At 37.7% G+C, this 26599-nt stretch overlaps 1 protein-coding gene across 2 annotated transcripts in view; it reads left to right on the forward strand.

The window, feature by feature from the left end:
- The window catches only part of mid2 (midline 2), a 236414-nt gene that overhangs the window by 183174 nt on the left and 26641 nt on the right, over positions 1 to 26599 (forward strand). For both annotated transcript variants that reach the window (XM_062044400.1, XM_062044401.1), the window contains one exon: positions 13843 to 14004. In XM_062044400.1, coding sequence (XP_061900384.1) covers positions 13843 to 14004 — 162 coding nt within the window. The remainder of the gene's footprint in view (positions 1 to 13842; positions 14005 to 26599) is intronic.

Consider the following 26599-nt stretch of genomic DNA (forward strand, 5'->3'; position numbering starts at 1 on the left):
ACAGTATATGTACATATATATGAATATATATATATATATATATATATATATATATATATATATATATATATATATATATATATATATATATATATACACAGTATATGTACATATATATGAATATCTATATATGTATATATATAAACATATGTATATATATATATATATATATACGTGTGTGTGTATATATATATATATATATATATATATATATATATATATATATATATATATATATATATATATATATATATACACATATATATGAATATCTATATATGTATATATATATAAACATATGTATATATATATATATATATATATATATATATATATATATATATATATATATATATATATATATATATATATATATATATATATATATATGTGTGTGTGTGTATATATAGATGGGGCAAAAACTAGCCCAGATCCACTCTAGGTGCTAATAAATGGAATAAATGGAATAGTGCCACAGTTGCCACATATATATACATATGCTGTATAGATTTTTTTGGAAAGTGAAACTGTTACTTTGTAATTAGTAACCCAGATTTCAAAGTTTACTTTTATAAAGTTTGCACAATCTTGGCTAAAAGCATATTAAACTCACTTTTCAGGTAGAAAAAGAATGAAAGTGAAAGTCAGAGTGGATAATATTTCTACTGGAGGTCAAAATTACCTCTCACTGCTGTGAGAATGACTTGCTTATTATACATCACACTCTTGCACACACACACAAACACACACACACACGCACACACACACATACACACACATATGTGCTTCTCCACTTTAACCTGTGTGCTTTTATGCCTTCATCCTCTCCGACTTTATCCTCCACTGTGAATGTTTTTCTTCCATCTCACCGCAAAGGTGAAGTGGCTGTTGGCCAGGACGACACATCAGGATACATTTCAACTCGACAGTGACTCAGACATCCACACAGTCCTGGGAGATTCAGCAGACAGAGAGAAAGCCATTCAGTCCGCCTTTTGCCACTTAGGTTTTCACTATTGCAAACATTCAGAGTGGCTAAACGCTTCCACTTGAGCACTTCTCTCTCTCTCTCTCTGCTGGTCTCACAGTTAGTCTCAAAGGAGAGTAGTTGAGCCGCCTTGTGGGAACTGTCTCTGAAGGGTCATGCAAGCACATCAACAACAAAACAAAAAGTGCCTTGCAGATGGAATGCCGAAGCACAGATAAAGCAGAAATATGTCTTGCATCAAAAGTGGGCAACTCCATGCATGTATCTGAATTTTGTCATCGGATTTATGCATTATTTATCGTGTAATCAAGGCAAAAAAACATCCCCGATTGAGGTAATAAAAATTGCATGCAGTTGCTTATTAATTAATCAAGGTCTAAAATAGAATATGACCTGAATTTGAACCTTGTTTTCTGCCACCCTCTTGAGTCTCTTTTATCTTTCAGTCAAACATCTGGATGGCTTTTCTCTTCATCCTAATATTATCTGAACTGTCAAGTTGACCAGAAAACCTTCTATATCCTATTTTGACCATACTTTTCCATACAGTATGTCCCAGCATTTCTTTTTGTTATTGGCTATGATGTGTATTTCTGGTCTTGGCATCCTCGTCCGGACAGAAGGGTGACACGGCAGTGCGGCTGCAGTTCCTGGAGGAAGTCAAGTCATAAATGAGGCACTCCTAACTTGGAAAAGCCAAACCATCAGTTTTATATTCCTACCTCCTGTCTGTGTGTGTGTGTGCTAAGTCAGGAGAGCGCATGTTTGTGTGTAAGTGACTGAAAAGACAACAGATGCCGGTCGTATCTTAGATGTTGTCATTAAGCTAAACATGTAGTCTCTTCTCACGGATAGGGCCATCATCTTTGCATACCAAGGTCCAATTTTTTTTCCTTTTCTTCCGCGAGAACTAATCCAGTCCACATACAAATGTCAATACTAAAAGGCCCTATGTTATTATGTGCCCAAACTGAAATACCTATTAATTAAATTATTATTAGTTTGCTTTCTCCCGGATTAATATAAACATTCTAACCTGACTCTCGCCAGATCCTTGTAGTTCGCTGAGCTCCACACAAAAGTCTGGGCTCGAAGGCATTCCAGATAGCAAAAAATAATGAACCAATCAGGATCGCCGGGCGGGATTTCATAGATGTGACGTAGCGCCGAAGGGACTGTTTGATTCAAACAACAATGGCGGCACGGAGCGAGGAATCGTGTGCTGACATTGATTCTGCTATTGCAACTGTTTTGCGACATCGATCGAATATTCATTATTTAAAAGATGAACAGAGAACGGTTTTGAAGGCATTTATTGGTGGCAAGGATGTTTTGGCTCTTCTTCCGACCGGGTTCGGATTTCCCAGCGCCGCTCTCATCAGCGTCACGGGTTGATTTCGATGTGAGTGGTTTAAATAGCACGTCATTCAAGATAACGGACAAGTGGTTTATCTAATCACATACAATGATTTTTTTACAAGGCCCCGCCTTCTGAAATACATCTCCTATTGAGAACTCCCAGATTCTTGTGTGGAGCTTAGCGAACGACAAGGATCTGGTGAGAGTCAGGTTATAAACATTCACTATATGCAAAACATAATGTGAGTCAATTAATTCACTTCAGCTATCAAAGTCACATCCATTTTTTGCTGAGCCTAATTTGGGGTGAACAGTCTTATTTTCATCCTATTTTTTTATTTATTTTACTGCCGTTTCCCTTTTGCTCTCCCAGGCTAAGATAAAATGTGTGAGTAACCCTTTAAAAAAGACATTTATGAATGTACATGTAGTTTCATATACCATGAATGCTCTAATTATAGCCGGGTCGTTTATTCATCAAAAGCCAAAACAGGATGCTTCATCAATATTTTTTTTTTAAAAACAGGCGATATATTGGGAAAAACTGTTATTTTCGAAATTTCACGTTACATTTTACAGTGTGTGGCTGAATAAAAAGGTCACACTAATATTTTTTTATGACAATCTTCTGCAATGTCTCAACATTTATTTATATCCAAAATTGCAATATTAAAAGACTTTGTTGGTGTTTTTAAATTTTTATTTTTTTTGCTTTAATAATATTTTGGAGTGCATGATAAAGTGGAAATCAAAGCACAACTCTTAAACCACATGGTAATTTACCCTAACTGCATATATACTGATGTCAACGACAGTATTGCAAGTGCACAACGTACTACTTCTACACAGTCAGCTGTGTAGAAGTAGTACAATGTTTGATAGACTTAGACCAGGGGTCACCAACGCGGTGCCCGCGGGCACCAGGTCGCCCGTAAGGACCAGATGAGTCGCCCGCGGGCCTGTTCTAAAAAAAAAAAATTTAAAAAAAAAATGTTTTTTTTTTTGTGTGTTTTTTTTTAAATTACATCTACATAGAAAAAACACAAGATACACTTTCAATCAGTGCATCAACCCAAACAACCTCCCCCATGCACACTCATCCACACCCACTCACACAAAAGGGGTTATTTCTTTCTGCTACCAATATTCTGGTTCCCACAACATAGACAACACATCTGCAAGGGACACAGTCCCTGAAGCACACATGATTGTATAGGCTGCTGGTCCACTAACATTTTCATTAATTACTATTTTTTATGTAATTATTTTTATATTGTTTTACTTTCTTTTTTTTCCAAGAAAATGTTTTTATTTATTTATCTTATTTTATTTTATTTTTTTAAAAAGGGCCTTATCTTCAACAGACCAGGTTGTCAATGAAATTAGATTTGTTTAAAGGGTTTTTAAAACCAGGCCCAGTCCAGATAATGTCCAAGTCGGACTCAGCAACACACACCTTCATTCATGTACACAGAAAAAAATTAGGGAACAACACAGATTGCATCTAATTTATAAACAAAATTACATTTTCAAAATAAGCATTTATGTACAGTCCAGATTATGTCCAGGTCACTCAAATTAGGGAACACAACAACAGATATCATATAATCTATAAACATAATTATACTTTCAAAATAAGCCTTTGAGGACTTCTCATCTTTTTTTTAATGTTTTTTGGCATCATTATCGTTTTCAACCATGTAACTTTCTAAAATTAGAAAATACTGAATAAATGTTTTAAAGAAAGTAATGCTAAGTGAATATCTGTTTTTGGCCTTAAAAATAAACATTTTACCGAGTACTATAATTAAATTGACTAAATCATGATTGTCAATGAACTCTCCTAAAATAACAGAAACCACATTAAGCTTCATAAACACACCAATCCTTAAACACATGTTTTCAACTTACACCCAAAACAAAGACACAATATGACAATACCAAAACAAATGCAGGGTGGATTCAGGCTCCTGACAACAAAATCGGCAATCATCTGACTATGTCATATTCCATAATTTTAACATTTTCCCTGTGGGTAAGAAGTTATAAATAATTTTAATTTGAAAATAACGATTTTGCACATCGATAGTGGTTTTATAGATTAGTTTGAATATGGCATCCCATGGCAACGGGCAGTCAAAAAAGTCCTCCCATTTTCCATTTGTGTTGTATGAGGCAGCCTTCAAAGATTTCTTTATTAAATAAAAATGATATATTTTTCTATTTATTTTAGTTCCTTTTTGCCAACTAGAATTTCTTATTAGAGGTTTACAAACTAATAATTTAGTAGTTCCATCATTAATTATTTGTTTCCATCTTTTCCCAATTACTCCAGTTAGTTGATAAAATGAAAAGCTTGAGCAAGCATCACCATACATAGCTCTAAATTCATCATACTTCATAATTTTACCATTCTCATTGATAATATCATTGACAAAAATGATTCCTCTTTCAAACATATTTTTCCAAAAGAAAGGCTTTCTATCTATTACAATATTAGAGTTAATCCATATTAACTGCTGCAAAATATCGTCTCTTTTTTCTGGCACATAACATTGAAAACACCACTATGAGTGGATTGTTTCCTTTATGAACCCCACCATGTTACCCAGCAGACTCTCTGGGAGGGGATCACTTGTAAAAAAGGATACAATTTCTTTTGATACAGTACATGTTTTTTGTCCAACAGGACATTTGTGTACCACTCAATGTTTAAATACATCTTTGGAACAATTGATGCTTTTAAAGACAGACACATAGCTTCAAGGTTGAGAAGTTCCAGGCCCCCATATTCATACTCTTTGTACAAAACCTTTCTTTTAATCTTTTCTGGTTTGCCGTTCCAGACAAAATCGAAGACCCTCCGCTCATAAATCTTAAAAAAGTTTTGTGATGGAGCTGGTAATGACAAAAACTAATAAATAAATTGAGGAATAATTAACGAGTTGACAATAGACATTTTACCATACAAGGTTAGGGATTTCCCTTTCCATAATTGCATAATTTTGTCCAGCTTTCTTAGTCGATTATCATAATTTACTGAGCCTAGATCTTCCAGATTTTCTGGGACAACAACACCAAGTATGTTAACTGGTCCATCTGTCCACAAAACAGGCACTTTGCATTCCATTCGAAAGGACGTTCCCTTTAGATTTCCGATCCTTGACATTTTACATTTATCATAATTAAGCTTAAGGCCAGATTGCTGTGAAAATATGTCCAAAAGATTAAGAAGGTTCCGCAAACAATGAGGAAAAATCTTATCTTTGTGAATCAGCCTTTTCTGACATGAACTTCATCAAGAACAAACACAGAACACGCCTCACTGATGCACATCTGCAAGACTCACTCAGAGTTGCAGTGTCAAGTTACACACCAGAGTACAACACACTAGTTAACAGCATGCAATGCCAGGCTTCCCACTAACTGACAAAGAAACAGATAACAGATTTGGTGTCCAGTTCAAAGTGTGACATGATTTAAAAATTTGAGAGTTTACTTTTGTATTTTACATGAGTTATTATTTGTACAAACATGGTGCAAAGTAATTCATGATTTGTTAAAAAATGTTAGTGGCTAGCTAGTTAAAATGGGATATTGTGATTTCACAAGACTGTCTTAGAAGTGATCATTTGAAAATGTTCAATTTGAAAAATGTGCACTTAGAAGAAAATATAAAAATAAAGTGTTGCATATTGATATTTATCTGTTTCTATATATATTTATTGTGAGAAATCATTAGGATGATCAGTGTTTCCACAAAGATAAATATAATTAATTATTAATAATAACAGAGTTAAAGGTAAATTGAGCAAATTGGCTACTTCTGGCAATTTATTTAAGTGTGTATCAAACTGGTAGCCCTTCGCATTAATCAGTACCCAAGAAGTAGCCCTTGGTTTCAAAAAGGTTGGTGACCCCTGACTTAGACAATGTTTGATAGACTTAGACTTAGACTTCCTTTTTATTGTCATTCAAATTTGAACTTTACAGTACAAATAAGAACAACATTTTGTTACATAAGCTCATGGTAGTGCAGGATAAAAAAGCAATAAGGTGCATATATAAATAAATAAATAGGTTACTGTATAGATAAATATATTGCACTTTTTCACATGCGTCCACGTTTATGGATGTAGGTTATATTGTCTTTTTTATTCCAGCGAGTTAATCCATTTTGGGGGGAGTTGAGGGGATAATTTAATTATGATGCGTTCAAGAGCCTTACGGCCTGAGGGAAGAAGCTGTTACAGAACCTGCAGGTTCTGCTTCGGAGGCTGCGAAACCTCTTTCTAGAGTCCAGCAGTGAAAACAGTCCCTGGTGGGGGTGGGAGGAGTCATTGCAGATTTTCTGAGCCCTGGTTAGGCAGCGGCTTTTTGCGATCTCCTGGATAGGAGGAAGAGGAGTCCTGATGATCTTTTCCGCCGTCTTTACCACTCTCTGGAGAGACTTCCAATCTGAGGCATTGCAGACAGAGATTCTGTTGGTCAGTAGGCTCTCTATAGTGCCAGAAAAAAGGATATGTAGAAATATGATAGTAACAGTGATACCAAAGAAGCAGTTAGTAAAGTAAATATTAATAACACAGAAATGAGAATGAACATTATTACACTACAAATGGAGCAATACAAATACCAATAGAAAAAGCACCATTGATAATGAATCATAACAATAATTACCTCTATTATCAACAATACAATTGTTTCAGATGCAACAATACATATATGTAATGATAACTTGAATTACAAAAGAAAACAGACAAATGGAGGGGAAGAAAGAGAAGCAAACTATATTAACCTTGTAGATTGTTATAGCAAACATAGGTTAAGCTTTGTTACCCAGTTTCCCCTAGGGCAACAACGTTAATATATGTTTGATGAAACTTGATAATATGCATGAGTGTATGCATGTATATGTACAGTATGTGTATATGTATGTATGTATATATGTGTATATGTACAGTGAATGTATGCAAAAACTATTTAATTATTAATACACCCATTAGAGGTCGTCCAGTCTCGGTTCTCCGTGGTGCTTCTCGTATCAGCCGCCATCTTGTATACCATGTACAGTCATTAGTGTGTTGTCCTGCTAACACATGACTCCATTTAAATGCCGTACTGGGAGGCCAACCTTTTTTATTAACAAGGTGGAGTACAGAGGACTGCTGAGTCCCTTTGTCAGCTGTCTTTTTTCTATGAATATGTATTCATGGTCCCGTGCTCCAGTGGGTCTACAGGTGAATACGAGTACGTATTAGAATACTTATGAGTTATACGTGTAGCAGAGAAGCAGAACAACATTTGATTGATCGATCGAAACAATGGACAAATCAACACAAACACAACCGTCTAAATCTTAAACCTTTCTATTCCCCTGCAGGGACACCAATTATTTGTGTCGCACACAAGATTATGCTAATCCACTCATACAATATGGCAATTGACTCAATGTTGCGTCATCAAGGACATGCCGCTGATGTCTGTCTAAGACACACTTCTTTGTAAAGCTCCACAGCTGATATCAGAAACCTCTTTATTTCATCTTTCAAGCAGGGCACAGGATGGGTCTTAAAAAGTCTCAAATCCAACAAATTGAATTTAAGGCCTTAAAATATCTAAAATTCTCCTAAAATCTCATAAAAGGTCTTAAATGATTTCTAAAGATTTGAAAAATCCTTTAACATTGCTTTTATTGAAAACATGCATTAATTGCTTTTAAATGTTACGATTTTTGAGGACCGTATAACATTGTGCCCCTACACTTCAGGCCTCCTAAAGATCCCAAAAACCCATTTTAAAATCCGTGGAGACCTGGCATTCCAGGCTATAGCCCCCAGACTCTGGAACAACTTCCACCAGTCCCTCCGTGATCTTGACTGTGTTGACACTTTTAAGAAACATTTGAGGACTTCTCTTTTTAGTAAAGCTTTAAGTTAATGCACCTTTTAACTATAATTTTTAATCCACTTTTTAATACTTTTTATGATTTTGCCCCTGTTGTATTAGTTGAATTGTTGTTTTAATTCACCTATGATTTGTACAGCGCTTTGTGATTTTATCTGTGACAAGCGCTTTATAAATAAAATGTACTTACTTACTTAACTACAAAACGTAACCCAAGTAGGCTACCTGCGCTGCCCCAGTCGGAATTTCAGCTTAGCATAGCAGTGGAGAAAACCAAAGGAAAGCCCACAGCTAAGCCAAATTAGTTGCATAAGATGGATAAGTGCAAGTCCAAAGGTTTGTGTCTCCAGAACGATCAATTTGATGCATGCTTGAAGCCGGTGGATGGACATGTATAAAGTGTTTACGACGCGGATGTGGAGCCATCGAAGAGGAAAGCGTTTGTAAACATGGCGGTGAATGGAATGATAATGTGAAAGTCAAAAATCTGGGATAAGTCAGTGTCAGAAGATGCTGAAATGCCACAAACACTTGCACAACTATATCAACTTAAACCCTCAAAGGAGTGTTATGTGGGTAAATACTCGCCAATTGTCGAAGGAGATCAATATGAGATGTTAAAAGTAAGCACACGCTAATTTCTCTATGCTAGGTCTCTCAACAACAAAAACATCATTCTCATCTATTATTTATTCCAATATTTTCAGGTCCGCTTCTCATGCCTAATAGTTTCTCCAAGTTTATACAGCAACAGACATTAAAAGCTATAAAGGTCATCTGTTTAGTGTTGACACTCAGTCATCATCATGGACACACTAGCTGCGCAAGCTAGCTCTCCAGTCAGCTAAACGGACTCAACTCCATGGTGACATCTTGGTGAATTTACAAAACTGACACAATAGAAAAAGAATGCCATTGTAAGTTAATAATACTAACACAGACACTTGTAAACGTGTTAGCATATTAGCTAAGGCTAACAATGCTAGCTTCATTACATTACCATAGCACATACAAATGTGCATAAAAACTCTCCTACAGACATCACACATGTGACGGTTTAGTAAATACTTTTTTTTTATAGTTATGCTGTAAAATTTAAGAACGTTGCTTGGAGTGATAAATGAAGTATAAATACGAGTAGTAACGCTATGGACGGCTAGAAAACTGAACGGCAATTTTACTTCCGGTAGGTGGGAAAAAAAATAAACGGAAGAACAATGCAGTGAGCAAGCTCGTCCAAAAGATGCTACCATAGTATAAACAATAACACACCTATTTAGTCTGTTTGCTTGTTGTTATTTATTTTATAGCCGGCCGTCAATGAAGAAAAATCCCCAAATTAGCCGCACCTTTTTTATAAGACGCAGGAAAAAAGTAGTGGCTTATGGTCCAGAATTGACATAAGTAAAAAAATTGACATAACCAAAACACCATCACGACAGTTGATTCGACGGCAACTAAACCTCAATATCTCCTTATTTTTGGGTCTGGTTACTACCCTTTACATCACTATCTCTATCTATCCATTTGAGAGTTCTCCTCCCTCATGCATTCTTAAAAGCGCCTCACATTTAATGGCCTTATTTGCGTCCTGTGAAGTATTTATATTTACAAGAGATCTCTCCGCTATTACTTATGTATGTATGCTGTTGCCACCTCGCTCAATTATTCATTGCCTCCCGTTTCAAGCCGGTAATGTTCCCAGAGTTCCGGATTGGCACCGTAGGGAAAGATTTTGGGAGGAACTGCTATTCTACTTTTCACTTGAAGCCACAAAGCTTAATCACTGCTGTGAGGCCACTTTGTTCAGTCCGTCACGTGTTGCTTCGTGCAAATGAAATGTACAAAACCCAAAACCAGTGAAGTTGGCACGTTGTGTAATTCTTAATAAAAACAGAATACAGTGATTTGCAAATCCTTTTCAACTTATATTCAATTGAATTGACTGCAAAGACAACATATTCAATGTTCGAACTGAGAAACATTTTTTTATTTTTTTGCAAATAATCATTAACTTGGAATTTAATGGCAGCAACACATTGCAAAAAAGTTGGCTCAGGGTAACTTGCCGCCTATAATAATCCGGATGGTTCTTTACCTCTTTGGTCCGGAGGACACGACGTCCACAGTTTCCAAAAACAATTTGAAATGTGGACTCTTCAGACCACAGAACACTTTTCCACTTTGCATCAGTCCATCTTAGATTAACTGGGCCCAGCGAAGCCAGCAGCATTTCTGGGTGTTGTTGATAAATGGCGTTCGCTTTGCATAGTAGAGTTTTAACTTGCACTTACAGATGTAGCAACGAACTGTAGTTACTGACAGTGGTTTTTTGAAGTGTTCCTGAGCCCATGTGGTAATATCCTTTACACACTGATGTCGCTTTTTGATGCCTGAGGGATCGAAGGTCCGTTATATCATCGCTTTCTCCAGATTATTTGAACCTTTTGATGATATAACGGACGGTAGATGGTGAAATCGCTAAATTCCGTGCAATAGCTGGTTGAGAAATGTTGTTCTTAAACTGTTGGACAATTTGCTCACGCATTTGTTCACAAATTGTTTGTGAATGACTGAGCATTTCATGGAAGCTGCTTTTGTACCCAATCATGGCACCTGTGGGATGTTCCAAATAAATGTTTGACGAGCATTCCTCAACTTTCTCAGTCTTTTTTGCCACTTGTGCCAGCTTTTTTGAAACATGTTGCAGGCATCAAATTCCAAATTCCAGTTCGAACGTTAAGTATCTTGTCATTCAATTGAGTATAGGTTGAAAAGGGTTTGCAAATAATTGTATTTTGTTTTTATTTATGATTTGTACAACTGCCAACTTCACTAGTTTTGAGTTTTGTACTCACTTTTTTATTGTAGGGATGCTCAATACATTGTTTGAGTATCAACATCGCAATGTATGAGTGCGCAATATTCGAAGTCCTGCGTTATTGGGGGAAATCAACTCAATGTTTTCTGAGCTTTTTGTTAACATGTGCTGAGTTTAAAAATAATGTACACGTCACTGTACATCCATTTTTGCACTCCTATTTGCCGCAGGCACCTGGTGGGGGTGTACTGTCTCGCCAAAACTAGTTTTATAACTTTTACTTCATGTAATTATGAAGCTAAAATGTTCCATTTTAAGATGGATAACCCAAAATGCTCAATAGTCGATTTACCATTTACCATTCAACTCACATTTACACACAATAGAGCAAAGCATATACTCAAGTTCCAGCACAATATGAGCAAGTAGATATATACTGTATAACCATGCAAAATGTTACGTTTTGGCGTAGTCTTGCTGGTTGTAGAGATGGCAGGCGAAGTGTAGGTAAAATGTATGTAATACACAGAAATAGTGACGCAGGTGGACCCAGCAATATGTTTGGAGGAGAAAAGGTGAGGCTTTTAATCCCAGGAACACCATCCTACCGTCAAGAATGGTGGTGGTAGTATTATGCTCTGGGCCTGTTTTGATGCCAATGGAACTGTTGCTTTACAGAGAGTACTTGGGACAATGCAAAATAAATATTACCTCCAAATTCTTCAGGACAACCTAAAATAATCAGCCCAGAGGTTGGGTCTTGGGTGCAGTTGGGTGTTCCAACAGAACAATGACCCCAAACACACGTCAAAAGTGGTAAAAGAATAGCTAAATCAGGCTATAATTAAGGTTTTAGAATGGCCTTCCCAAAGTTCTGACTTAAACGTGTGGACAATGCTGAAGAAACAAGTCCATGTCAGAAAACCAACAAATTTAGCTGAACTGCACCAATTTTGTCAAGAGAAGTGGTAAAAAAAATGCAACCAGAAGCTTGCCAGAAGCTTGTGGATGGCTACCAAAAGTGCCTTATGGCAGTGAAACTTGCCAAGGGACATGTAACCAAATATTAACATTGCTGTATGTATACTTTTGACCCAGCAGATTTAGTCACATTTTCAGTAGACCCATAATAAATTCATTAAAGAACCAAACTTCATGAATGTTGTTTGTGACAAATAAGTATGTGCTCCAATCACTCTATCACAAAAAAAATAAGAGTTGTAGAAATTATTGGAAACTCAAGACAGCCATGACATTATGTTCTTTACAAGTGTATGTAAACTTTTGATTGCGACTGTACATTGTGAAATGAGTTTATTTACATACCTTATTTGTTTCCAAACGGTGTCTGTAACACGGCAGTAAAACGGCTGATCAAACAAAACAGAAGTCATCGTCATGGACCCACTAGCTGCGGAAGCTAGCTCTCCAATCAGCTAAAAAGACACAATAACTCCACGGTGACATTTTATTGAATTTACTGAGGAATTTGTGAAACTGAAACAATACAACAAGAATGCCATTGTAAGTAAATAGTTCTAATAATAATACTACACTCGTAAACGTGTTAGCATATTAGCTAACGCTAACAACGCTAGTGTCATTACATTATGATAGCACGTACAAATATGCATGAAAACGCTCCTACATACATCACACATGGGACGGTTTAGTAGGTAAGAATTGTTTTAGTTATATTGTAAAACTTGCAAACGTTGCCTGGAGTGATGAATAAAGAATTCATACTCGTAGAAAAGCTATGGGCGGCTAGAAGACGGAACATAACTTCTATATCCGGTTCAAAGCTTTAAACCGCAGGAAACACTTTTAGGCGTTCACCTAGCTAATCCAAAATATGGCGCCATAGCACAAACAATAACACACCTTCTATGTGTCTTTGCATGTGTTTAATAAAAACTATTTTCTCTATGACCGTCAGAGAAAAAAAAACACAGAAATTAGCCGCACCGTTTTATAAGCCGCAGGGTACAAAGCATAGGAATTAAATAGCAGCTTATTGTCCAGAATTTACGATAGTCACCTGGAGTTTATTTAATTGCATTTATGGACTGTGACATTTCATTAATGCTAGCGTGTACTAATAGATAACTATTCTTAGAGCTGGCTATATCCTAACGCAACACCACGATTGGTCCACGTGATGTCATTAAAAAAGAACCGCCTCCAAAAACTAATGTCCGCATGGCCTCGGTTTCCAGACGTTTGAACAAGACAAACTATCACAGTCATTTTCCCCCCGGCGCTTAATGCACACATCCCCGCAGCGCATCTCTCCTGTTGCTCAGACCTTCTAGAGTTGCGCTAATGAGCGAGCAACGTGGTCTCCGGGGGTTGCATGCTATATTAAAGCTGATGGAAAGGTAACGGGACAGCGGCACATAAATGTTGCATAACACCTGAGGCTGTGGCTTCTCCTAGCTTTTAACCCGGTGTGATGACTCACTCGGTGTTGGGTGGGACAACACACAGGTCTGGTTAGACCTGGGGGAGAATGTTGTTATGTGCTGGTAAATTCAAAGAGAGTGTCCTCCTTTGGACTAATGTGCTTAACCTCAGTTATAAACATATGACATTTACTCACCTGTGTGTGTGTGTGTGTGTGTGTGTGTGTGTGTGTGTGTGTGTGTGTGTGTGTGTGTGTGTGTGTGTGTGTGTGTGTGTGTGTGTGTGTGTGTGTGTGTGTGTGTGTGTGTGTGTGTGTGTGTGTGTGTGTGTGTGTGTGTGTGTGTGTGTGTGTGTGTGCCAGGTTTGTACAACTCGGCCGACAGCTGGATGATTGTGCCGAACATCAAGCAGAATCACTACACAGTCCACGGGCTGCAGAGTGGCACACGCTATGTCTTCTTCGTCAAGGCTATCAATCAGGCGGGAAGCCGTAACAGCGAACCAACCCGACTCAAAACCAACAGTAAGTCATATTACGCTCCTCTACTTGAGACAATTAACCTTTTTCATTTTATAAGATTCTATTGTTTTATTCTCTCTTCTGTTGAATCAAAAGATAATATAAACACAATTTACAAAACCCAAAACCAGAGAAGTTGGCACGTTGTGTAAATCGTAAATAAAAACAGAATACAATGATTTGCAAATCCATTTCAACTTACATTCAATTGAATAGACTGCAAAGACAAGATACTTAATGTTCGAACCAAGAAACATTTTTTTTTGCAAATAATCATTAACTTAGAATTTATTGGCAGCAACACATAGCAAAAAAGTTGGCACAGGGGCATTTTTACCACTGTGTTACATGGCCTTTTCTTTTTTAACAACACTCTGCAAACGTTTGGGAACTGAGGAGACCAATTTTTGAAGCTTTTCAGGTGGAATTATTTCCAATTCTTGCTTGATGTACAGCTTAAGTTGTTCACCAGTCTGGGGTCTCCATTGTGGTATTTTACGCTTTCTAATTTGCTACACATTTTCAATTGGAGACAGGTCTGGACTACAGGCAGGCCAGTGTAGTACCCGTGCTCCTTTACTACGAAGCCACGCTGTTGTAACACGTGCAGAATGTGGCTTTGCATTGTCTTGCTGAAATAAGCAGGGGCGTCCATGAAAAAGACATTGCTTGGATGCCAACATATGTTGCTCCAAAACCTGTATGTACATACAGGTTCTGGCAATCACAGCATTAATGGTGCCTCCACAGACGTGTAAGTTACCCATGCTTTGGGCACTAATACACCCCCACACCATCACAGATGCCGGATTTTGAACTTTGCGCCTATAACAGTCCGGATCGTTCTTTTCCTCTTTGGTTCGGAGGACACGACATCCACAGTTTCCCAAAAAAAATTTGAGATGGGGACTCGTCAGACCACAGAACACTCTTCCACTTTGCATCAGTCCAACTTAGATGAGCTCGGGCCCAGCGAAGTCAGCGTCGTTTCTGGGTGTTGTTGATAAATGGCTTTGCATTGTAAAGTTATAACTTGCACTTACAGTTGAAGCGACGAACTGTTGTTACTGACAGTGGTTTTCTTAAGTCTTCCTGGGTCCCTGTGGTGATATATTTTACACACTGATGTCGCTTTTTGATGCAGTACCGCCTGAGGGATTGAAGGTCATGGCCTTGCCGCTTACGTGCAGTGATTTATCCAGATTCTCTGAACCTTTTTATGATGTTACGGATGGTGAAATCCCTAAATGCCTTGCAATAGCTCGTTGAGAAATGTTGTTCTTAAACTGTTGAACAATTTGCTCACGCATTTGTTCACAAAGTGGTGACCCTTGCCCCATCCTTGTTTGTGAATGACTGAGCATTTCATGGAAGCTGCTTTTATACCCAATCATGGCACCCACCTGTTCCCAATTAGCCTGTTCACCTGTGGAATGTTCTAAATAAGTGTTTGATGACCATCCCTCAACTTTCTCAGTCTTTTTTGCCACTTGTGCCAGCTTTTTTGAAACATGTTGCAGGCATCAAATTCCAACTGAGCTAATATTTGCAAAAAACAACAAAGTTTACCAGCTCGAACGTTAAGTATCCTGTCTTTGCAGTCAATTCAATTGAGGCATGTTTAACAAGACACAATAAAACGCATCATGTATGCACTTGCAATTTTCTACATTAAGAAGCGGATCTTATTTAATCCGAGCCCTTCTCTGTCTCATGTATTGTTTTACTTCCTGTGCTTAAGTGTTACCATTTTCTAATGCGGACACAAATAGAGAATGTGAAGCAATAAATAAGATATTACTAAATAAAAGTTGGAAAAAATAGTACCGGTAGTTGAAAAAAGTGAAAAATTTAAATTAATTACATTAAGCAATTTAAATACACAAAAAATTAAAGATACACATTTAAAATGAATCAAACTGCTTTTTTAAATAACGATAAATTAATTAAATACTGATGTGTGTTATTGTTTATATTGCCATAATTAAAAGCTAGTGGAATAAAAGATAGTTTCTAATAAATGAATTCAAAACTTATAAGGACAACACTTTAACGTTTTATCATATTAATGTATCATCTTATCAATTTAGACAACATTTGTACTTGGTCACTTTTATTTAATTTTAATGATTACAAATTGCATTTCTCTTGCCAATCATTGTAATTCACACGTGGAGGCATATCATGGCAATATAAGCAGCACGTCATTATTTAAGAGGTGGTTCAGCGCAGTGTGTACTGTTCAGCCATGAGAGATTGTCACTTGCTTTTTGACGTCCTTTCTTTTGGTGGATAATTCCACAGTTTTTTTCTGGCACACACACACACACACACTCACTCACACACACACACACACACACACACACACACACACACACACACACACACACACACACACACACACACACAACACACACTAGAACAGTTGTTTTGGGTGATGGATGCATTTCTGCACAGAATCAATCTTCCACTTCCATATCTCCTTTTGGCTCTGTTTGTGTTTGTTTGCCTGTCGCGTGTCCCCATTGTGTATTTTCTACAGCAGAATCTTGTCACTTGAGCCAACAAAAAAAAATAATAATTCAAATACAAATTGAAACTAAACAAAACAGAAGCCAGATGCAAGTATAAAAGATTGAAAGCATAAATGTGCAAGTGGGGAACAGTTAGATGATTTGCTCCAGGGCACATCCTACAGGTGTGAATTGTAATGCTGCCTAGTAAAGGTGCATTTTTGACCGGAGATATTATACATGATAAACACAGTAATATTGGAGCATTTGGGGTAACAACTCTTTTTTTAGGCTATTAAACTGCAAAGTAGTTCAGTGAAGCTTAAATAGAGTTGATATGATGACTCCGCTGAGCTCCTGTCAGCAGTCGAGCTGCCGCATTGAGGATTAACTGTAATCTGAACATGCTGCTGAGTAAAACAACATGAAATGCGCAAAAAATGTTGTGCTTGAAGCCACTTGAAAGTTTTTCAAACTTTTCTCTTAGCGAGCGCTGTAAATACCAAAACAAATTATTACTTTGAACTACAGGGGAGACTTTAAGGTCATACACAATATGTTTAGGATGATGGTCAATTGCATATATCAGGACTGTTCAACCACATAGTGAAGAGGGCCGCAGTTTCAAGAGCCCAAGGGCTCAGGGGCCGGACATCAAAATGTGAATATTTTGTCAGAAAGAGCCTCCGCAGGTTATATTCCTTTGATTGCAAAGTAAACACATCGGCTTTCACTCTGCACTGTCAATAAATTAATTATTCTGCCCTCGCTACTCGATTCTAGCGCGTGCAGCAGATAGTTAACGACCTGAAGAAATAGAAGCTCCAGAAGTTTTGTTAAAGATTGAATTATTTTCCTTCTTTAGTTTTATTCTTTTACACATCTTTCTTCATTTAGGTTTGTAAGACATATAAAAAATAGAAACATTACAAAAGTATAACGTCCATTGTGTATTTTACATAATATTGTCAATTGTGTGTTTCTTAAAGTATAGTGGATATTTTAGTGTTAATACAGTCACACAATAATCTACAGATGTTTACGCATATAGGAATTAGACAACATCCACAGCAAACATGAATGTGGGTCAACACAATTAAACCTAAAGTGTAGCGTTATCGCCCCATACTGGTCAAATTTAGCGCTACATTTATTCAACGAGCTTTGCTCGCCAGAGAGTTACTCTCAGACAAATAACTCAACCACAAATACAAAAGACATCACAGAATCAGCAATTTCAATACAACACAAACTAGATATTTTGATTCACAATATCTACTTACAAAGATTTGACCAAGTTTTGTGAATTTGTACCGTTGTTGCTGGTCTGGAACAGCGTGTCCATTGCTTAAAAGGTCCAACAGGAAACAATGACAGTGGCTCGGGGCAGAACAAGAAGTTTGATTTTCGCAATTAATTTAGACAGTGTCACTTTTTGAGTAGTCTTCTTTTACTCACCCCACTGCTGCTTCTTTGGCCCCGTTTACACTCCACACTGAATCCTATTTTTTTGCCCTCAAGTGACACAGATCGATTTTTTTTCCCCCAGTCTAAACTTTCCAAAGTGCTTTAAACCTGATTTTTTTTGCCATCAGATTCAGGTCACATCAGGAAGTAATCCGAATCTGATTAGAATCTGATCTTTTCAAATGTGACTTCAGTCTAAACGCAATGCAGACCCGTATGTGACTTTTTTGTCGGCTTTGGGCGAGCTACATCACTCGTGTGCGTGGGGAAAGACGCAGTCGCCAACGGAATGAAATATTTAATCACAACATCCGGTTTCGGTGCAAATGACGTCGAGGCCACATTGGGGGCCTGTACGCATTTACACTGGAGTCTAAAGAAGATCACATTTCACTTGCAGTACGAATAGTCAGCTGAAAAAAATCCTATTGAAAAAAAATCAGATTTGGGCCACTTTGGCCCGCAGTGTAAATGTAGTAATTGTGACACATTTGCCACATTATTGCCCCCTGCGAGGTTGTGGGAGTACTGCATACGTGAGAGACCCTAGCTTGAATGGTTTTATCAAGCCTATTTTGGCCAAATGAAAAGCTTTGGTGGGCCGCGGGCTGTTAGTTGTACAAACCAGCTGTATATGTTCAAATTTAGATGACATAATACAAAACCCAAAACCAGTGAAGTTGGCACTTTGTGTAAATCGTAAATAAAAACAGAATACAATGATTTGCAAATTATTTTCCATTTATATTCAATTAAATAGACTGCAAAGACAAGATACCCAACAAGAAAGTTGAGGAATACTCATCAAACACTTATTTGGAACAGGCTAATTGGGAACAGGTGGGTGTCATGATTGGATATAAAAGCAGCTTCCATGAAATGCTCAGTCATTCACAAACAAGGATGGGGCGAGGATCACCACTTTGTGAACAAATGCGTGAGCAACTTGTCGAACAGTTTAAGAACAACGTTTCTCAACGAGCTATTGCAAGGAATTTAGGGATTTCACCATCTACTGTCCATAATATCATCAAAAGGTTCAGAGAATCTGGAGAAATCACTGCACGTAAGCAATGATATTACGGACCTTCGATCTTCGATCCCTCAGGCGGTACTGCATCAAAAAGTAACATCAGTGTGTAAAGAATATCACCACATGGGCTCAGGAACACTTCAGAAAACCACTGTCGGTAACTACAGTTTGTCACTACAACTGTAAATGCAAGTTAGGACTCTACTTCACTGGTTTTGGGATTTATAAAAGAATACTAGTAGAACTTCCATAGGCAGATACCCCTCAACAAGTCACAGTTCAACCAAAGGTGTCTGAACCCTGGTCTTCAAACCATCATCTTGTGAGACTTCAGCTCATTGAGCATCCAAAGGTGTTTTGAGGGGCGTTTTTGTTATTTTTTGTGATGCCACGACAGCAGAGCAAAGACGAAATGTGTGAGATAACCTTAGAACCACAACTGTAAGTTACTGTGACATAGAAAAGGGTCATAAGTTCAGCAATGCAATTAATCAATATAAATTGCAAACACAAATGAAAAAGTGACAGTGAAATCATAAAGGCTTATGACAGGCATATCTAACTGCCTAACGCTCTGGGGAAAAAAAGCATAAAAACTCAATCGTCGAACACGTTGTCCCTTTCCCATGTTTCTACAGTATATCATGTATTGATGCTTCCATCTGCCACGTTCATTTCAAGCCGTCGCCAAGTACAGCAACCCCACTCCCTGTGCCCGTTCTTGAACACTTTTTACTGCATGGAAGAGGATTAGTGCGTGACATGCAGACCAGGAGCACATAGCAGAGGTGAAGTGCAGGTTATCTGCTGCATTGTATGCATTATGATAAATACAATGTACAGTACATCATCTTTATGATGGCTATATTTACATGTCCTCTGTGCCAATGATTCATTGGCAGATACATTTTCATGGGACCATGCACCCATATGGCGACATCCATAAATGATGTTATTGTGTATTTAAAAAGTTATTTACTGTATAATTCTGGAGAAGAAGTAGTACATCAATTGACCCCAGATAAACATCCTTTAATAGAAACTCCCTTAAAGTAGAAAAAACACAAAGTTGCGTTTTGGTTCAACTTTCATTGTCACGCCTGGACTTTAATCTCCTCCACTTTCATCCCTGGCATGTTGTCCTCTGATCCTCTGGGCTGTGACATACAATCTTCTTGTGCCCTTTCTTCAGTCCACGCTGCCTTCCTTTGTGCCATCTGTCACTTTAGCCGGGAGAAAACGCTCCAACCTTGGCTTTGGAACACATTTGGCTCAAGATTTGGCTTTCTTACTGTAGCTGTTTGCAGTCAAAGACCTGATACAGAAAAGTCAATGTATTTTCCTTCTATGCTGTCTGGTCTTGATACAGTCTTGGACAGGAATCAATCAGCACTTATTTACTCTTTTATTAACAATAGTTGTGTCTAAGGGTGTGTTCACATGTGTCATGTTAGGTTTGGTTCAAATGCCTCTCGTATGGTTCCTTTGGTCAAGTGTGTACCAAACAAGTGGATTGAGACCCCTTGAGAGCTCGTTCCCAAAAGTGAACTCTGGTGTGGTTCAGTTCGTTTGAGCTAAAATGTGAACGCTACACGGGCCAAAGACTTAAATCAGTGTTAAAATGACAGCCACAAGCGTGCAGGAATGACAAATATGTGAAAAGTGTGCTCTTTAAAAGTATCTTTAAGAATCTCTTTTTCGAATCTAAGAAGGTAAGTAAAGCAGAATATAAAATTAATGTTGCTGTCAAATAATTATTTTGTTTAATCACAGGTTGCATAATTCAGTTTCAGTTCAGTTTCAGTTTATTTCAAACATGCATACAATACAATGTAATGCATCACACAGTTCCAGTTGTTTTATTACAACACTTCCGAAAAGGAGTAGGAAGAATCAGATCTTATTTAATCCTACCCTTTTCATACCATAACAATTTTTTCCAATTTCCTTGTTCACTGTAACAGAACAGTGAACAGATAAATAATAAATAAATAATGTACCATAGTAAAAATACATAAATAATCTTTGTCTCAATAAAAAAAAGGGGGGAAAAAAACTTGTAGTTTGAACCATCTCTTAAACTGAATCATATCAGTGCTTTGTTTGATTTATTTGCTTAATCCGTTCCATAATTTAATTTCACATACTGATATACTAAAAGTTTTAAGTGTTGTACGCGCATACAGATGTTTTAAATTAGATTTCCCTTTAAGGTTATATTTCTCCTCTTTTGTTGAAAATAATTGCTGTACATTCTTAGGTAGCAGGTTACAGTTTGCTTTGTACATAATTTTAGCTGTTTGCAAATGCACCAAATCATTGAATTTCAATAATTGTGATTTAATAAATAAAGGGTTTGTATGTTCTCTGTATTCAACATTATGTCATTTAAATACACTTTATTTTATTTTGCCTATCGTTCACAATTATTGAGAAATGCATTCTAAATATTAAATAAATGCAATCGAAAATCCACTTACAATGGAGCCTGTGGAAGCCACTCTATTCTGCCTATAAAACCCTTAAAACACATCCAAACATCTCCATTGAGGTTTTATATACGTACATGATGTAAGTATATATGTTATGTAGTAACATTTATAATAGCATTTAATGTTTATGTATTTTGATCTGTTTAAGCATACGCAGCTCATTAATTTTTTTCCAACATGACTGATTATTACTCACTGCAGACTTCATGAGAGACAACAACCATAATAAAACATCACTAAATAACTGTACAAGGTCTGTTGTCATTAGGATGCCGACTGCTAAGATGTTCATATATTCCCATTAAATGATGAATGACTCATAATACTCGCGAAGAAAAGGGGGGTGGAACTAAGCGTCTTTTTGTGTCGTTCTCGCCATTGCTGGGTCTAAATTGGCTGTCAAAGTTGCATAAAGTAATGAAAGATGTTCATTACTTTATTCGATTCGTATTCGATTTATGTCAGAATACGTCCTTGTTCTTCTGCTATCCAGGTGAGAGGCATGGTTTATGGTCTACAATAAAGTTTGACGAGCAAGGAAGCAAGAAAACAGCTGATCAGTCGATCATTTCAGCATTGGCACACAAGCTTGTGATTACGGCGCCGCTACAAATAGTCCTTCTGCGTTAGCGCTTAGGATAACAATATCACTAATACTTGGTTAATATTCAAGTCACAAAATTTAAATGGAGTATTTTGTGCGCTTTTTTAATGGTTATTTTTTCCGATTTTATGAGCTAAATAGTTGATCTCCCTTTTGGCTGCGTTGTTATTTACGTTTACTGAGTATTTAGAATGCATTAGAAAAAATTATACCCTTCATGTCTTTCGTAATAATTGTGAATGATAGGCAAAATTCCAAAAGAACTGCAGTCCGCCTTTAAAAACGAGCCTAATATCTGTACACAAATGCAATTGTATTGCCAGAATGTCATCCAAGAACATTTGTTTTATGTTTGATTTGAATGTACGTCATTTATTTTCTCAAACGTTGGTTACAGTTTTATCGGAGTGTATTTTGAAGCCAAATTTGCCAGCGAGCACGTATGCATTGACCTGATCACAGACTATATGACGATCTGCGGTTAAGGTAAAGGAGCATATACGGTCAAAATAGGTTGCGTGATAATATTTTTTGTGATTAGTCAAATGAGTTAAAGGGAACCTATTATGCAAAACCAACTTTTCTTAATTATTTGAGACTTTTTATCTGTATGTATCCCTGTCCCTAAAATGTGAAATCATACCATTGAGTCATGGTGAAGATATGTATAAAACAATATTGCCTTCCTTCATACTTCCTCTAAAAAAGCCGATTGGAATTTGCCCAATTCAAGCCTGTTTTCCCCAAGTGTGACGTCAGCGGATATCTCCATATATGGTAAAGATTTACCTGAAGAGCTCCTTCTTTATCTCTATCCTCTTGTTATCAGGCTCGTACACGCACATGCATCCTCCCCTGTTGCCATTTTTAATACAAAGTAGCGTATCATTCTAACTTATATCTGTCAGTAGACTCCATATGGAAGCGCTAAAAACCACTACAAAGATGTCGGGGAGAAGATGCAGTTGAAGTGGAGGCACGTAAATAGGACCGCCCACAAATCGGTGCACCCTGAAGAGACGGTCAGAAAGCGGCTTGAAGATGGTCTGTAAAACATAATCTATAAAACATTTTGACCAAAGAACCACCATTGCATGTTATGTAGACCGCAAGGAAGTGTTTTAAATGTAGGGAAACAATCATAATTTGACCCCTTTAAGTCATTATATTTAACCAAAAGTAAATAACTGATGTATGCAAGAATATTGTTGAGTTGGATAATATGTCACAAAATCAAGTCCTTACTTGATGTATATGTTCGTTCCTGTACAGTCTTTGGTTTTGTGACTAAAATACCAGTGTGAACGCAAGAGAACCACTCAACCCTTACATGAAATTGGTATTCACAATTGAACATCAGACAAGGTCCGAGGATTTCAGCGCTGGGAAAGCTTTTTTAAAGTTTCTTCTGATGGATCGTTTCTTCACACACACACACACACACACACTCACACACACACACGCACACACACACACACACACACACACTCACACACACACACACACACACACACACACACACACACACACACACACACACACACACACACACACACACACACACACACACACGCCGTCTCGTGGACTTGATTGAAACAACGTTTAAAACCAAGTTGCTTTTTAGGTCACTCCAGGCTCAAACGCTGACTGTGGCTTAATGCAAGTGCTCCACTGTTGTCGATAAAAGTTTCACTGCGCTTTCAAATGTACTCCTCTCGCTAAAAAAGGTGTCACAGCATCCTGAAGCACGAATGAATTAAGCATGACGAAGAAGAAGGTGGACAAGTGTGTGACCTTTTACTGCTGTGACCCGTAGTCCTGTGCTGCACCATTCACTGCCATCGGAAAGTGGCGTGAGGAACATATAAATGGAGGAGAGTACGAAGGTGGATGACAGAAAGTAGTGGGAACACTTGAGTGCCTTGAAGACACCAAATAGCTCTTTGCAGGGAGGAGTGTCTGTAGACATGAGTGCCCTCAATCTTCTGCTTTTTAGCCCAGAGTACAGTCTGAATAGGTGGAGAAAATAAGTTTGGCTACGGTGGACAAATTGGTTTTGACAGGAAATAGTGGATTTACAGTAGATAATGTCATCAAGCTACGCAGTACAAGTAGTACTGTATTTTTCGGACTATAAGGCACACTTAATATCCTTTCATTTTCTCAAATATCGACAGTGTGCCTTATGTACGGAATAATTCTGGTTGTGCTTCCTGACCTAGGAGCAATTTTATTTGGTACATGGTGTAATAATAAGTGTGACCAGTAGATGGCAGACATCCGTGTAGACTGTAATATGACACCAGTAAACAACACCAAAACTTTAAATGTTCCATTGAAAATAAAGAACATTACACACGGCACTCAACAATCTGTCAAAATGTTTTAGTATGACTTTGAAGCCGCACCGCTTGATGGATTGTCGGCCCTACGGCTACCGTTGTCATAGATACAAGTATTACTATGGTGTTTGTATAAGGACCGCAAAATGGCACCCATTAGCAGACATATCATCTGGCCTTTTGTTTCACAATACTATGGAAATGCAACATTTCTTGCCTTTTGGTACTCACTTATGTGTATTTGAGATCTGCAAAAGTCCTGAAAATTTGCGCACGTCCGCCACTGTAGTCCGTACCAATTCTGTCGTCGATAAGCTTCTTCTTTTTCTCTATCTTCTTGTTATGGGGCATTCACCCTCTGCTGTTGCCATTTCTAATATAACGTAGCGTAAATTTCTAACTTATGACTAACTTCTAACTTCTATGGAAGCGCTAAAAACTACCAGTGTAGTGGGTTTACATAATTCACCCACAGAACTGTAGTTATTAGAGAGTTCCGGTCGGACGTTTTTTCATGGGACACATTTCCGGCGTTGTTGCACAAGTGAGCCACGGATGAGAAGATGCTGCTCCGTTGTTGATTTAAGTAAAGTCTGAATGTCATTAAAACAGTTAGCTTCATCTTTTGACACTTCATCCACTCCCGTCCTTGCACGCTACACCGCTACAACAAAGATGACGGGGTGAAGACGCTGTCGAAGGTGAGCTGGGTGGTAGCCACAGTAACTTGCATGACCCTATGCACATGAGTTAATATATAAGACCGCCCACAAAACGACGCATCCTGAAACGACTGTCAGAAAGCGACTTGAAGATTGTCTGTAAAACATAACCTATGTAACATTTTGACAAAGGAACCACCATCACATGTTATGTAAACCAGTGGTCCCCAACCTTTTTGTAGCTGCGGACCGGTCAACGCTTGAAAATTTGTCCCACGGACCGGGGGGGGTTTTCATAAAGAAATACAATCATGTGTGCTCACAGACTGTATCCCTGCACACTGTATTGATCTATATTGATATATAATGTATATATTGTGTTTTTTATGTTGATTTAATTTTTAAAAAATATATATATATATATATTTTATTTTATTTTTTATTTTTTATTTCTTGTGCGGCCCGGTACCAATCGGTGGTTGGGGACCACTGATGTAAACCACAAGGAAACGTTTTACATTTTGAAAAAAATCATAATATGATCCCTTTAAAGGCCTACTGAAACCCACTACTACCGACCACACAGTCTGATAGTTTATACATCAATGATGAAATCTTAACATTGCAACACATGCCAATACGGCCGGGTTAACTTATAAATTGCAATTTTAAATTTCCCGCCACACTTCCGGTTGAAAACGTCTAGATATGATGACGTATGCGCGTGACGAAATCAGTTGATGCGGAAGTATTGGTACCCCATTGAATACAATACAAAAAAGCTCTGTTTTCATTTCAAAATTCCACAGTATTCTGGACATCTGTGTTGGTGAATCTTTTGCAATGTGTTTAATGAACAATGGAGACTGCAAAGAAGAAAGTTGTAGGTGGGATCTGTGTATTAGCGGCGGACTACAGCAACACAACCAGGAAGACAGAGATGGATAGCAGACGCGTTAGCCGGCGACCTCACCTTAACTTCCTCCGTCTCGCCGACCGCATCTGTGATCGGGTGAAGTCCTTCGCCGCACCGTCGATCGCTGGAACGCAGGTGAGCACGGGTGTTGATGAGCAGATGAGGGCTGGCTGGCGTAGGTGGATAGCTAGTGTTTTTAGCATAGCTCTGTGAGGTCCGGTTGCTAAGTTAGCTTCAATGGCGTCGTTAGCAACAGCATTGTTAACCTTCGCCAGGCTGGAAAGCATTAACCGTGTATTTACATGTACCTGGTTTAATAGTATTGTTGATCTTCTGTCTATCCTTCCAGTCAGGGATTTATTTATTTTGTTTCTATATGCAGTTAAGCACGATGCTATCACGTTAGCTCAATAGCTAAAGAGCTTCGTCGATGTATTGTCGTGGAGATAAAAGTTACTGTGAATGTACATTTTGCGTTCTCGACTCATTTTCAAGAGGATATAGTATCCGAGGTGGTTTAAAATACAAATCTGTGATCCACAATAGAAAAAGGAGAGAGTGTGGAATCC

Source organism: Entelurus aequoreus, linkage group LG04, assembly GCF_033978785.1.
Source record: "Entelurus aequoreus isolate RoL-2023_Sb linkage group LG04, RoL_Eaeq_v1.1, whole genome shotgun sequence".
NCBI classification, from domain to species: Eukaryota; Metazoa; Chordata; class Actinopteri; order Syngnathiformes; family Syngnathidae; genus Entelurus; species Entelurus aequoreus.